The sequence below is a fragment of the Eutrigla gurnardus genome (assembly GCF_963514095.1).
Source record: "Eutrigla gurnardus genome assembly, chromosome: 7".
In the NCBI taxonomy this organism is placed as follows: Eukaryota; Metazoa; Chordata; class Actinopteri; order Perciformes; family Triglidae; genus Eutrigla; species Eutrigla gurnardus.
Window position 1 is genome coordinate 19112799 of NC_139921.1, and position 16409 is coordinate 19129207.

General features: G+C 43.2%; 1 protein-coding gene across 1 annotated transcript in view; it reads left to right on the top strand.

The window, feature by feature from the left end:
* Positions 1–8119: 8119 nt before the first annotated feature.
* asap2a (ArfGAP with SH3 domain, ankyrin repeat and PH domain 2a) overlaps positions 8120–16409 on the top strand; it is a 46318-nt gene continuing 38028 nt past the window's right edge. Inside the window, exon 1 of the mRNA XM_084014005.1 lies at positions 8120–8646. Coding sequence (XP_083870131.1) covers positions 8521–8646 — 126 coding nt within the window. The 5' untranslated portion in view covers positions 8120–8520. The remainder of the gene's footprint in view (positions 8647–16409) is intronic.

Consider the following 16409-nt stretch of genomic DNA (forward strand, 5'->3'; position numbering starts at 1 on the left):
TCTTTATTCACTTTTTTGTCTAAATAAAGAGTATGAGCTTGGTAGGTATTAACAATGGCATAACTACCTGATAAGATGACCTCTACTGCAAAACCAACATTTGGTCATTTGCATATAGATTCACTATACAGTATATTATGTGACCTTAACATTGCATTGTTCAAGGCAGGGCAGGCTTACTATGGCCTTGTTTTGTGATGTATTTTCCTTCTTGATGTTGTTATTTGTGAAGCAAATCTGTGTTTAAAGTATTTATCGCACACAAGTCTAATAGGGATCTCAAATAGACATCATCTGCTATATAATTGCACTTCTTCTCTTTCACAAGTTTGTGTTCTGCATTTTGCTGTGCAACGTCACATTGTAGTGAATTTGGAATCCCAGTCAATTTGACTGTGTGCGGAAGAATGACTCAGCAAATGTCATGTGTGTGTGTATACAGTATAAGAGTGCCTGTCTGCGAGGGATGGGCAAAATAAATTATTTAACCATCGCTGGTGTATCACAAGGTCTTTTGAGACGGCAGATCATACTGAATCTTAAAGGATTCCATCAAATGTTAAAGCTGGAGTAAAAACACACTGTTGGCCAAAGTAAGCTGTGAGAGAACAGAGGACAAACATGCAGCAAGTATAATAACAATAATGAATTGTCAATAAGTAGATACAACTTTTCATTTGAACAAATAAGAGAATGGAGGTGCTTTTCTAATTGTAGGTATTTATTTATTAATGCTGAGCAGCCCCATGGCCTTTCCTCAGTGGTCTACATGCTCTCTGAAATGCTCACCATGCACTTGATGTACTACAACTCTCGTGTCATCACCATGAATCATTCATAACTACACAAAGAGAGAAAGAGGACGACATTAATACAGCAGGGGAGAAAGAGCGTCATCGCGTTCATTTCACTCCACTCGACCGTGCGTTTGTTCTTCCTCAATTAAACCTACAATCGCGGTGAGAGACACAGTTCGTTAAGTTGGCGTCGTCGTCATGGCAACGCCAACCCCTTCCTCGAGGTCTCTCTCACACAAGGCTGATGCTCCTACCTCAAGAGCTCCGGTTTTAGAGGAGAGGAAAAGGGGACGGTGAAAAAGAGCAAGGCGAGACAAAGCCTCCGCTAATCTATTTAAAAGGCCATAGCAGAGTGAGTGGATGAGGTTCCCACTCACTCATAATGAGGGCCAGGCAGACAAGTGTTTACCTGTGTGTGTGTGTGTGTGTGTGTGTGTGTGTGTGTGTGTGTGTGTGTGTGTGTGTGTGTGTGTGTGTGTGTGTGTGTGTGTGTGTGAACTTTGCATTTCAGTTTATCTTTCTTGTGTCTTTTTTTCCTCTCCCAAAAACACCCCCCTTTGTAATATGATATACATTTATAAGTGGTATGGCTTATCTATATTGTGGTGATTTAGTCCGTAAGCTCCTTATATAGTCAGTAGTTTGTGTTTTGCACTCAGACTCGCTCCTCCTGGGACATGCAGCCTTTCTCTTTGCAGATCAGACAGGAAGTGTCTTTGTGTTTTGGGGTCAGGCCGCAGTTACCCCCCCCCCCCCCCCCCCCCAGTGGACACGGCTCTTTGAAAACAGAACGTCCATAGAGATGAACAAGCACTGTTTATTTACCACAACAATCCTCTGTGTCTAAAAATATGGCTTCAACTGTTGATGCCTTTCTCTCTGATGGGAGCTCTTCCTTTCCATCTGAGTTGAGCGACGCCTGCAGACACACAAAGCTTACTTAGCGGTACGACATAGATTTGTAAGTTAAGCTGTATGGCACATTATCAACATCACTCAAAACAGTCCAGCAGTACAACCTGCGGGAGATGTTGGTTAAGAATCAATAAACAGTGTTATCCAATCAATATGCTCTTGCTCACGGAGAAATCCCAGTGTTGGGATATCAGTGTAAAGACTGATGTGATGAGAAATATACTTATATTCCTCCAAGTCTATTACAAATGAGGCAACAAAGGTCCCATTATTTCTGAGCATACCAGATTATTCTACATATTTGACAGCATGGTTCAGCATACAGAGGAGTGTAGGATCATAGTAATAATCAGTTGCCCAGCTAGACTGCTGAGTGAAGAAACACACCCGCCCATCCTTTTCCCACGTCAACAATACTTTTGGAAAGTGCGGAGTCAAATCCGTAACCACCATCTATTTCAGTGGCAGAAACATGAGCTCTCCCAGCTCATTGTTTTAGTTTCTGCCCACAGTTAGCTGAAGGGTGGAGCGTTTTTACTCACTTCCAGTATGACCTTTTATGTACTTATGCCTTATTCTTCCTTCCTATTTTTTTTTTCCTGATTTATTCCGGCTTTGGTCATCTTTCTCAATTAATAGAAACAGCACTTTTGATCCCAGCTGACATTGGGCGAAGGCAAGTTACAGCCTGGACAGGTCGCCAGTCTATCACATGGATGACATATAGAGAAAGATTATTGTGAATTCATTTGTTTTCATATTAAAGTAGAGGAACAGTTACAGGGGTTGTGTGTGCGTATTTCACCAAATAACTATTCCGTTAAATTTCATTCTAAAATTTGGGCTAACCCGATGATCTGAATGAAGTCATCCATCATTGATATTTTTGTTAGATGTAAAATCAGATCAGGTACAGAAAAGATGATTCACATCCATTTCTGCCTTTTATTCATGAAGTAATCCCGGCATCCCCCCCCCCCCCCCCCCCCCCCCCCCTTGCTGCTTCATGCTGCAGATCTGATTTTACATGATTCGCTTCATCCCTATCTAATACTCTATCGAGCCACGAAGATGGATGAACGTGAAGTCTGTCTGAAGCGGTCACTCTGGGAGGAACAGACACTATCATCGAGTTATGCGGACTGAACTCACTGCCCCTCCATTAGCATTCCCAAGAGGATACCGACAGATTCCCTCCACGCACAATGCTGGTTATGCTTTATGGCTTCCTGTGCGCCACGCTGGAGCGTCGACTCGCCACTCTCGTTGAACTTCCCAGACAATGAAAAATGATTTGAGAATAAGATTGTGAAGTTAATTTGTATAATGGAGGCGAAACACCATAATCCCACCGCTCTGGATCTACATAGCTAGTTTAAATGCCTGAGAGGCTTCCCCCAGTCTCTTGTAATATCAGAGGAGATGCAGTGCAGCCTGGGAGTTTGCAGGACGGTGGTCTGTTCTGCAGAGATACAGATTTAGTCAGGACCTATAGTCTGGTCAGATGTTTAACCCCCGGGTCTCAGAGGTACAAGGACAGACCAAGAGTGTTCCAATTGTTGTCCCACGATGCTTATCTCCTTTTGTCCTCCATTATCTCTCCATCAAATGATTCAGAAGAGCAGCTGAACCTGCACTCTGTTCAGTGTGGCCGTTCAGATGCAATTAATATGTGGAATGAATATTTAACTGTGGACCCTGAAAAGATGATGCTGCGACAAATGAGAGACTTTGCACGGTCAGCGTATATTCAAATTTACATTGTGACGGTTAAGTATAGTTCCTGTACTTTTTTTTTTTTTTTTTTTTTGCAAATGCACTTTCAATTGTTCATTTGCCCTTCAATATACAGCGATGTTTGTGACCAGCTGTATATTCCCAGCAGCAATTGTTACGATTTCAGAGATCATGATCACGTTTGTTTGTGTGTGTGTGTTTGTGTTTTTGTCCTGTGGCTTAACAATTAATCTCCTGTGGTTTTTTATTGCTTGGGGACCAGACAGCGAAGATGACCAGCAATATACACAGAGGGAGAATTTAAAGCCACTCACCTTGTTATAAGGAGCCACTCATCCTCATACTGTCTCAGGGGACAGTGAGTAAAATGGGATGCTACACTATATATATATAAAACAACATTGGAGCTATTTTTGCTGCAGTATGCAAGATTAAATTCGTCCCTGCAATGTGGAGATTTTTTTTTAAGGGTGTGAAGCCGAAGTGAAGGACTCGAAGTATCTCACGCTGTGGTAAAAAGAGGAAACCAAGAGAAGATGGGGGATGTTGAGACACGGCCTGTCAGAGTGTAATGAAGTACAGGGACACTTGATATGCTCGGGCTCACAGTACCAAATCCTAAGAGGGGCAATAATTACTGTAAAAGCCACTTGCTCCTAATGATGACAGTGACGCAGCTGCAGACCCCCAGCTCTTCGCCATCATCACTCAGATGGGGAGCATGCGGCGAGGGCCGGCTGAAAATGTCAAGCAATTATTACACAGAATGTTATTGGTTGGGCGTCCTTCAGGGTGGCAAGGTTAAATTAAAATCACGAGCCAGAGGTTGAAGTGTCTGGGAGTGCCCAGATTTAGATTTTGTTCATGGAATACCTGCTGCTTTGTCAAATGTAGGATTCAGAGTTGGTGGAGGAGGGAAACTGTATTCATTACTGATAGTTTTGTTGTTTTTTTTACCATGATTTAATGAGGAAATGACCTTCTTGGTGGGCTATTCAGTAAAGGAAAATGAACACAATCAATCATACGTTGCAATGTACAGGTCATATAATATAGTCAACCAACTAGGTTTAATCTCCACCAGCTAATTGAACTTCCATTGTTGATTGAATGCTGTGTAATTGCATCCCACGCTGACCTTCGACCCTATTGACGTTTTCACCTGGCTGGAAAATAATTTATGAGTGACTGTTGAATTACTCCCATATGTAACTACATGGGGAAAACTATTCTTTTCATCTTTTCTTTTTTCATCTTTTTTTTTTTTACACTAGAAGTAATGCTGAGTTTCTACGAAGCGAAGTTTAGCAAAACAAACAGTCAACTGAGTAGAACATTTTTGGCCATGGTTGGAATATATCAAAACAACATACAGGAATGAAGACCACAACACTTTAACTGAACTCTGTATTATATGCTGTTATCCATATTAGCTTTATCTAATTCTCAGGCCTTGCATCCATTCAAGTAAAGGTCCAAAATAGTTCTGCCTGAAGTCATTATCGGGCTTCCTCTCTGAGAGTTTGTGAGAAAAGACTGAGCTCGTTACAGTTCACCGCCCCCCCCCCCCCTCCCCTCAGTGCCCCTCTCCCTCCCCTTGTTCCTTTGCCCTTCCCCTCCCTCTTCTCTTCTCTTCATCCGTCTCCCATTAGGAGTCCGACGCTGTGCAGCCAATGCTCAGGTTCGCCAGCCACTGCCGATATGCAGCCATGTATGTGTACTCGTCTTTCAGTCAGAACTGTGGTCTATGATCTGTGAGAAGCTTCTAATGTTTGAGTCATATACATCATATGTAACATTATTATAACATTGTTGACTATGAGCTTGGCCCAGGTGTATTGGAAAGTTTCAGCTGCAGAATGGTTAGCCTTAGTTGCTAATTATCCTCAACAAAGAAGTCATTCATTCCGCTGGATTGTGAGGTTATCCCACCTGTTACACAGTCATGATGTCATGGCAGTGCAATTAGGAAAAAGTGACTCCCACTCAAGCCCGAGTCCCCTTTATTGCTATAAAACGCTGCCTGTTCCAGCTGACGTTCTGATGTCAGCATATATCGGTGTTTATGTGCTGACACGCCCCATGTTCTGTTGTGGTGAAGTTCAGAATACAAATTACAAGCGTTTCCCACGAGGGTCTCAGTGGACGGTATGATATCTGCTTTGGCTAACGCTCTGCCTGCTGCTGCCTGGTTGCCTTTCATTTCCAAATCTCAAACCAGCTTTTTTAAGCAGAGCGAAAAATAGCATGTTGGGCCTCAAAGCAGTGAACAGTGCGAAACACAGTTTGGTGTCTCACTAAATCACTAATTAGCCATGGCCACAGCACATCCAACAACTACCGCTCTGACTTGTTACTCAGGCTTGCAAGTGATTTGCATGCAAGCAAGGTTTGTATTAAGGATGTTCTGTTTAACAAAGCAGGTGGCAGCTGCAGGTTTTCCTTGTAAAATGTAAAAAAGCAAGACTTCATAAGGCCTTGATGATCATATGATGCAATAAATGTAGAGTATGGATTATTTATGGAGAGGTTACATGACACAGTACATTTTAACAGTGTTTCCGTGAGCTGTATTTTTATGATCCCTCATTGATATGCCTGCTTAAGCTTTTCCACGTCCCGTAAAATATCGAACAATGTGCTATTCATATTATGTTCCAACCTGTACCTGCTGGATGACCCCATTCACCTTGGTTTAAAACAGAAAGTACACTTCATGCAGCTCTAACAGTTTCTTAGGCTGGTTTGGTCTTGATTTCGAGCATTTGGAAAGGCAGATGTTACTGAAAATATCAAATAATGTCGGCGGTAAAGAGCAAGGTTGGATTCTGCTGACCTCACTGACTGAGCCGCTCTGTCTCTGGATGGCAGATGTTCGCTGGGAGGGTGTGTATTTATTTCATAAGGGAGCTGAGACCTGAGTAGCCAGTCAGGGTCAGCCTGGGTCTCAGGCTCTTCATTTAGCAGCTTGCCAGGAGACGCTGCAGAGCTGAAAGAATGTGTGAACACTGCCCAGTTTGTGATTTAAAGGCTGCCCGGGGTTTTTGCCTCGGCCGCTGTGATACTATTTATACCGGTAGCTGTCCTGCCGGGGCTGAATGAGCTGGGAAGCAGGTTTTTCATCCCAAAGCCCAGGGAAAAAAAGTAGTATCCTGGGAGCAGTTGATGTTTTTTTTCAAGCTCCTGTTGACAAGAAATTCAGGCATGGACGAGTCTTCAGAAGTGTCAGGCGGCACAGAATGTTTTCTTTCTCCTCCGTGGATTTTGGGAGATAAAAATACCTTTTGGGCCCACAAAAAAAAAACTAAACATATTTCCACACAATGACAGCAATGTGCTAATTACGTGGTTAATTAGCCTTTTTTATCTGATGCATTGTGATGGCAGCACACTATTGGGGCTCATTAAAAATGATCTCTAGTCAGCTTACTAGAAAGATGTTAACAAAAGTCTATCGAAAATATGCAAATAACAAAAGAGCAGCTTACATTATTTACAGTATTGTGCAGTGGTTTATGCATTGTGATGAGGCAGGAGTTTGTGTTGTTGTGTCTCTGCATTGATACAAGTTATTCCCATTGAATGAATAATGAATAGATAATGAACTCTAATAGTTGACTACCATGTGGTGTACAGACAAGCAGAGCAAACACCAGATGTGCCTTTCACACTCATAACAGACAGAAAAGATACATTACACACATACAAACATACATTTGCACAGACACACACTTCCACCACTATCAGCTACTTCTCCAATCCTCACTTTAAAAAAAAAGAAACTGGGGCGGTAATCAGGATGCTGCATTTAAGTGTCGTCGGAAATTGTTTTTATTCCATACAGCCTGTGATGCAATAGATCAGTTAAGGCCCCCAATGAATGGGGAAATTAGATTTGGAAATTATTGTATCATGTATTTAATACATTTTACTATTGCGTCTTGTTCGTTTTCTTTCTTTATTTTCCATAATTTTGTGAGATACGTGTTTTATTGAAATTGCTAGTGTTACATGAGTGGACACAAGTAGCAAAATCTGGAAAAAAATGTATCAAATATGAGTTGAATTTCATGGATTGTGAGTGTTTCCCCCACTGGGAATCAGACCTAGAATCATTATATTGACATGGACACAGGAAACCAATGTGAGGGGAGTCAAAAAACAGTTTGGTACATGCAGTTAGGTGGTACTGTAAAGCGTACACATAATCTAACACTTTAAGACACATAATTAATTTCATTTGGCATGAGATGTCTTCTTTTTCCTCCACTCCTCGATGTGTTCAATAATTGTGTGTATTTTTTTCTTGTTTTTTTTTTATGTATTTATATTACCCAATACAAGCTGGCCTTCATTTTGACATACTTTTTTGTGGTTGAAAAATGCTGCTAAGTAGCATTCAAGCTAATGATACACCAACAATATCCCACACTAGTAGCAGTGTTGTAGGATACTTAAAAGTAAGTAAGTAGTTTACCAAATCCACATCGCTAAGAGTGCTTCGTGGTGTACAATGAGCACTTGAAGGCAGCATAAGTCCACGCCTCTCATACATTCTGATTGGCTCTCAATTACTAGCTGGCGTTTCTAATTGGCTGTTGCGCGTCCATTGAATCCCCTCCTCTACCTTTGTCAAATTTCTTGCGCTCCCGTTGAAACGCCTGGTTGTTGTTTCCCCGCGTGAGGAGGAAGGAGTTGTCCAACCCGCGCTACCGGAGGTTTTGGGGACACCGAGAGAGAAGGACACCAGACCGGAGCTTTCCGTGGAACTGAATGGGAAGAGAGCGGCGGAAGGATACGTGTAACCTGCCCATCACCTTGTAGCACAGCAGCGCGGTGCGCGCGAGCGGCAACGGTGCGACTCCTCGAGCCCAGCGTGCGACAGACACACACCGCTGCACTGGATTCAGTTGGGAGCCAACAAGGGAATGACATAAACATACCCGGAGATGGTTTACTACCCGCGGGGACCTTCGGACACACCACAACTGCCGCTGTGAACTTTTCTGTGAAAGTGGGATTTCCAAAAAGCGCATCTTCTTCTTCTTCCTGACAGCCGAACGGATTGATTATGCCGGACCAAATCACCGTTTCAGAGTTTGTGGCGGAGACGAATGAAGATTATAAATCGCCGACCGCCTCCAACTTCACCACCAGGATGTCCCACTGCAGGAATACAGTGGCTGCTCTTGAGGAGGTGAGCGACTTTAGTGGGATTATCAGCACCATAAACACGAATCTGAGTCATGTTATCTTCAGTTTTTATCTTTCCATGATATTACCATGATGTTTAACTGTTTCTTTAAACTGTTTTCTTTATTTATGTGAGCTCAGAATTGTAGGTCACCTCTATACAATTGCCCCCATTTGCACCTTTACACATCCCTCATGCCCCATATTCCCATTCTAACCAGCTCAGCCATTAAGTTTTATAACTGTACTGGATCTCTAGTGTGCCGTTGTACAGGAGCTTTATAATTATTTCTTATTGAGCAGGGATGTCAAGTCAGGCTCAAAGTCATATATCACAAATTTGCCTCAAAGGGATTTACAATCTGTCCAACATACGACTTCATCTATTTGGATGAGGAACACTCAAAGAAGACCCTATAATGGGGACAAAAAGGAAACGTCAGGAGGATCAACAGAAGAGGGGATCCCTCTTCCAGGACAGACACACGTCCTTTGCACATGTTGATGTCAGTGTTTGAATGAGCTTGCCCTCCATGCTGTACCAAAACCAAATCCCATCCACCTTGATCGTGTGGTTGATAAATGAATGATTGACGGGTAAACAAATGAGGAAAAACACTTCAGTTGCAATCAATGCAAGTATTTTGGATCAATATGGATTCCCTCGGCGACAGCGGGAGAAATGTTTCCCCAGTTTACATCCGCATCAGTGTACAGAGCACACTTTGTGTTGCAGGTCATCAGGAGGAAGGACACTTCCGCTTTGTTCCCTGAAAGCCCTCCGCCGCCTCCCTCCCTCCCTTGTTATAGTTTCCCTACTTTGTGTGCTGTATGGTGGAGCCTCGCCCTGCCTGCTGGTAAAAATAGAATTTCCCACATGAGCAGCTCGGTGTGTTATGTGTGTTAGTGTGTCTCCGCTGTGTTAGATGTAGATGTTAGGTGTCCTGTGATTTCACTGTGGGGAAAAGTTTGAGTTGTCAGCTGAGCAAGTCGTGACTGACAATTTTGTGTGTTGCACCTTTTTCTCTTTTACAATAAAGACAAGCAGAAAGAGAGACGGCAGGGATGTGATTAGTCGTTGTTGTCTAATGTTGGTGTTTGTGGAGCGGCCGAGCCCGGCAGACATCCACCTGCTCGGGCTGACAGGTGCTTCACTTGGGCTACGCACCGTTTCATTCAATCCTCTCCTGCCTGCTGGTTTTAAAATACCAATTATTCTGCTATTGGGAAGGATTTCAGCGCTACTTACAGTGGAATGTGCTTTTTTTTTTGTAGAAGGAAAAAAAGTGTGGATTCAACTGTTTTTTAATTGTAGCTCAGCGGTTTGTGAGGTTCGGTTGAGAATCCAATTCAGAAACTTGGTTTTAGTGATGAGCTGCAGTTGTGACTGCTGAATCGCTGTTGCAGAGATGGCGGAGTAGCGTGTTGGTGTTTCACATTGACCTCCACACACTCAGGCTCGAGGGGGAACACTAGGCCTTATTGTTGGGACAACAACACGTCGCTCGCTTTGGTCTGTTTGACCAATTAAACACTGCAGTGGATGGGGGAACACTTCCACTTATTGTCTGCCAGCATGCCTGAAATCTCAAACACACGCACACAAACAAAAGCACATTTACATATGTATAAACACAGGCAGCCTCAAGTAGACGCTATTTTTAAAATCTACTTTTTTATATCCCTGTCTGCGTTGAATGACAATTTTGACAAACCACCAGGAGGATGACTCTTTCATCCTCGAGTATTTCAATGGAATTGCATTGCTAGGCAACAGCTTGGCTTGCTGTTTGATTCCTGTGAGCTTGTGTGTAACACTGTAACGGGAAGTAAGCTGGGCCACATTTGGAATATTTATTACATGTGCAACTGTCAAGTGGTTGATAAGGATGCATCCATATTCTGTATATTCACAAAGACTAAATACATTTTTTTTTTAAATCAGACGTTGCTGGTTTCAGCATTGTGCTGAGTTTCAAATATTATATATTTAAATATTCTGACCATGTCTAGAATTGTCGTGCACGAAGCGCTCACTGCTTAGCTTTTCTCCTTGAACTGACAGTTGAGGACGGGTGGATCGGAGTAGCACCCTGTTCTGTGATGCTGCGGTGCGGTGGTGTATAATTTTAGAAGACGCCCTGTTTTAAATAAATATTCTGGATAGGATAATGCTATCAATTTTTTTTTTTAAAGGTGTTTTTCAAAGTGCAACCAGCAAGCAAATAGAGCAATAGCCAGTTTCAAACCAAAACCGATCCCCTTCCTTCAGTTCAGAAGCAGGTTGCAGAGGTCTGGTCAGCTCATTTCAAGTCCATGCCACCAGATATTTTAAATTTTCAGACTTCTAGTCTTCAGTTCCGATCAACATTACTTCGCTTGAGATTATTTATCAGACTCTGTGCTGCTCCCTCTAGAGTCTCAAAATGTTTTATACAACCTTTTCCATATGCAACAGCACTGCCTAAGAGCAGGAAACAGACTTTGAGGCGTAAAATCAGTGGAGTTTCCGTTTGAGGCAAAGCCTTACACACATGGTCACATCATCAGTGCATCCGTTTTGTTTTGACACAAGTGTACTTGTTGAGGAGGGGAATTAATTTGTTAGCTGAGGGGTGTGATTAATGTGTAAATCTGCTGTGCCATATGGCTAAATTACTGCTTTCCTTGTGGTACAAAGTACAGGCTCTTCTTGTCAACCCTGAACAAAACAAGGATACAGACCATTTACATACCTGTGACTGTGTCTAAGCACAATAACAACAAACGTGGTATAATATCAACAACCTGCCTGTTTATCAGACCCCCCATGTGTAAATAGAGTGCATCCAGTGCTCTCTAGTTCCAAATGGAGTCTGCGCTTGTTTAAAATAGCTGATGCACTTACAGCCTCATCGTCTTAAAAGACCTTTAAAGCTGACCTCAGGGTCCAGTTGTTTACAGGAAGCCTTTAAACACATTAACAGGAGAGACAAGCGCTCACAGGTATTATGTAAATGTTGTGTAATTACTCCTTTCTCAACTTAATTGCATCTGACACAACCATAATTAGACTAGTAGTTTTAAATAGCTAGCTATTAAGAGACCATATTGTGAGTGTGTGTGTGTGTGTGCTTGTGTGTGCTTGTGTGTATAAAACCACAGCAATAAAAACCTGTTTATCCAGTAAGAGGATGTCTGGCTTTGTGTCATGACCCCCGCTGTGCTCCTGTGAAACGTGGCTCTTCTTCCTCTACACTTGTGTTGACTTTCCTCTGGCAAGTCGGGCTGCCGCTACCAATTACCTTAATTGTTGATCAATCTCCCGATTATTTTCTCAATCAATTAGTTGTTTGGGCTATAAAATGGTGAAAAAAAACAAGATGAATTCCTTTTAAATGCATCTTTTTGTCCACAACGCCAAGATCTGCAGCAGAGGAGTAAATACTTATAGTAAGAAGCTGTCATCAGAGATATTTGTTTTATAAGTGACATTGACAAAACACAATGCAGAATTTCAGAATACACAAGTTGTCTAACATTTCACGAGACAAACCACTATAACACCGGGCCTGTGTCCTCAGGTTTTTGTGTTAAAAACGTGACCTCACAAGTTCCATTTGAAGGATGCATCGACCCCGAGGGCTGAGTGGAGCTCTGTGTTCAGTATCGATCTTGATGAAAATGCCTCGGGGTTTTCGTCTCACCCAAGAAAAACTCAGAAAACTGGCACGCAATAGAGTCGTCTCCTTGAACAAATCTCAAGTGCATCCACTTCATGAATACAAGGACATTTGTGTCATGTCATAGCGCCGCACTTACGGATCACTGAGCAGTTGTGACATGGCGTTAAAAGCTTCATCGTTGCATTCATTCTCTGGCAGAGTGGATCAGTTATTGGGATCCCTGCGTATTACATCACCAGCCCTCGGACGGAATACAATGAGTATGAAACGGATCTGACTGATACGGTAGAGTGCAGATGATTGCCGAGTATTATGGCTTGTGGCTGCAGAACAACCATGACAACTCCACATTCAAGACAAGCTTTTGTAACGCCAGCTTTAGCCCTTTGATCAGTCTGTCGGCTGCGTTTAGTTCCTCAGACAGAGTCGTAATGTGTTTCATTACATTACATCTTCTTTGTCATTTACTTTGCTTGAAGGAAAATTGCATTCTTGTTGTTCCGTCTCGGACATCCCCTGCTATTGTTGCATAAATACAAATACGTCCCCTTATTTGTCTGGCACTCGTGGCCCATAAGCAAAGTTCTGCACTTGATGTTCTCAGCATGTCTATCTCTTCAGCCCTGCGTGTTTACTTAATGTTTATTTTTAGTACATCACATCAACCGATACCACATACCACAGCATTCATAAACTAAGCTAGTTTTCAAGACTCATGCTGAGATGGGCTTTTGAAAAAATACACATGGCTTACTAGAAAAACATACAGCCAAAACAATACTAATTACCTTCATGAAACACAACTGATCACATGTGTCTTTATAATCAGTTTAACTTGAGTTTCAAATGGTCATGATACCTCTTGAGTTCTCTTCCCTTTGTGGACATCCTTTCAAAAGGAGAAAGATTTCTCTTCAACTTGGGTGTTTTGGAGAAACGACTTGATTATTGTAGAAGCTGTTGGATTCCTGTGCCTCAATGAGCCCAATAGCCATCAACAATACTGCACTAACTGTAGGAACTACAGAGAGACCCCTAAAGCAGAGCTGCTATAGCCTCCCTTCTATAGTGCCAGAAACCCACCCACCCTGTAGACCTCTCCCTCTCTCCCATATCACTGCGTCCAGTTTATTCATTTTTTCGCCCATGAATGTGGTTATTTATAGCCCACTCGGCTTTCCATGGGTCGTTACTAGTGTCGATGGGGGTTGAGGGTGACTCAGTCCCTCAAGGATGGCGTCATTGGTCTTCCATCTAGCTATTTCATCCAAAAGAGGTCCATCACACTGGCATGTCAGCTACGGACTAGTATGAGATACTGCCTTGCTGCTTAAATTTGTCGAGAGGTTAGAAGGCAGTACCTCTGGGAATAGCAGCAGTATTTGCAGCATCATAGACGGTCCTGATGTACAACAAGGCAATGGGGCTAATAAATTAGTGACTAGATTCTCAATGAACTTGAGTGTTTAAAAGGGATTTTGAGTTCCTGCTGTGAGCATCTTTTGTCTCTCATCTCTTTATAGCACCTCTAAGCTTAATCTCGGGCTGCCGGTTGTTTTGGTAACGTGCTTAAACTTGACACGAACCCGTAGCCTACTCTGGTTCATTAACTACATCACTGCAAAATCAAGGGACAGCCGCTGTAGTGTGAGGTGAAGGGAGGAGACGGAATTGATCCTGCCTAAAATCCCATTTCAATTATAGGAAGCATTAAGCTTCTTAACGTGGTACACTGAAGACTGGCCAGAGTGGCTGGGGGTTTGGACTGTTCACTTGGGCCGGACTGCACATTTAGGCCATGTGTGCGTTAGAGCTTGTAGATCCATCTGTGTGCGTCTAAAGCTATTAAATGTGGATTGTCCCTGCGTCGATAATCTTACTGTCTGGAGCCTTGTTAAAACTTTCCTCCAGGCCACCTGTTGCAGGGGGGACAGCTGTTGTCCCAAGCTAGCCAGTCCACAGCCGTTCCTGCCAAACTTGCCCTGAAAATGGGGGGGAAGGAATCGGGGCAGAATAAGGCCAAGTCCTTACCTTGGCTAGGGAACTCCTCCAGTATCAACACAAGCTGGCAGACTGACACACAGAGAAGACTTATGAGAGCACATTCGCCTTCAGGTGTTAACACATCAGCCAAAAATGGTTGTGCTCTAAATATAGTTTGGAAATGATCCCAAACAGGTAATGTGGGAGCGCAAGCTCTGGAACCTCATTTGTGTTATCCATACTCATGATGCCTGCTGTATGAGCTGAGCTTACTTCGCTAGCTGGCTTTGGTTAACAGTCAACTTGATTTATTAAAACACCTTCTGATTCTATATTGTGTGCATGCCATTAGCTGTACAGTGATTGGTCTGAATTAGATTGATTAGATAGAAATGCTTTGGTTCAGAAGGTTCAAATAAACATGAACATGTTGTGTTCTGAACTCATATTTTGTACCAAACGGTTCGGGAGGAATACATGTACCACAATGCCCGGAGTCTGGGATTCTAACTCCAAACACCAAACATTGGTTATAGCAAAGGCCTTTTCATCCTCTATGAGGGACCTCAGTGTTTCCAAGGGGGTCTTTGTTTGAAATGAGAGGCGTCTCTCGAGCCTCCAGGGCCGGGTGGGTCTGTGTTATCACCCAGAGACAGGCTCTGACCCGGCCCTCATTATGATGCAGCAGCTCTCCCCATGGGTCTACCAGGGGCGAAGGTCACAGTCCTGTCCCAGTCGATTCAAAGCCATGATCTCTCTTATCCCTGATGGGCTTTGACTGTTTTAATGTGATTTTACTCACCGTCTATCCTCATTGAGGGCAGACGGCGGGAGTGAATTTATAACCGTGGTTGTGCGGAGCCCACTGGCCATCGGCGGTCCTGGAAGATGAGTTTAATTTAGAGGAGGACACTCTCAGGTCAGCACGGTGGAGGGCATCGAGGTGAAAGGCGAGACTGGCCGCTCTCCGTCCGAGACGGAGGTTAGGGGGTTGGACACTAAGGATACTGGGGGTAAATGGGAACTTTCAGCTCATCTCATCCATCAGAGCGTCCTGGCCCAGATTGTCTGAGGCGGCTCCTGTCGACGGCTATTGTTCCCTGACCGGCCCTGCCTCTTCATTAATGAACTCCAACATTGATTTGTAGTCCTGGCCACTCAGATCTGCTTGGGGCCAGGGTTGGGTGGGAGGGGTGGATCCTCACAGTTGTGTTGTGCTGCTGTCACTTTCACTCAGGGGACAGACCGACACTACTACTTCTCTTTGGGGAGAATGTTTTGAACTCTTTGAAGGCTCTCTTTAGGGATTCTTTAGACTGATTACTTTTGACTCGGCTGGGACGAAACTAAATCAGTTATATGATGCTGCAAAAAGGTGAATTTGAGAAAAACACACTTTGCTCATTATAATTTAGATGTTTTTGACTGATTTATTTTATATTCTAAATAGTCTGATAATTACAGTTGGTACCAGTATTAGACATTGCTCCGATCTTGCCTAAAATGATTGGAAGAGCTGTATGGCCAGAAAGACTTTAATATATGAAATTAAACCAGCTCTCTTTTTTACACATACATCAATTTATCTTTCTTTGCAAGTCAAATATGAAGAGACCTTTTGGTGAGGTTGTCTCGGTTTACAACGGGGGAATCGCTTTTCGTGTTTAAAGTTCAAAGGGACCTTGAAATGAAGTCTTTTATTTGTGTGACTGAAGTAAGGACTCAAACTGACAACAGCACACACACACACACACACACACACACACACACACACACACACACACACACACACACACACACACACACACACACACACACACTCATACACACAATCACAGAAGCACTCTTTGTAGTGTTTAACTGCAGCGCTTTCCAGGAGAAAACGGGTCATTTTCCCTCTTTCTCTCTCAGGCATCATGACACTCAACAGAGCTGTGCAGTAACTGTTGGACACTTTGCCTCTGACGTTACTGCTTTGACACCATGAGGTTGACGTGTACTTCTGTGTGAAAAGAGCAAAAGAGAGACTCCGAGGTGAAGTCAGGAGGTTCTCCCCCCCCTGTAAAAACGCAGCACATTTGGTCCTTATTGCCCAGCCCCTCCTTCCAACTTGGTTTTT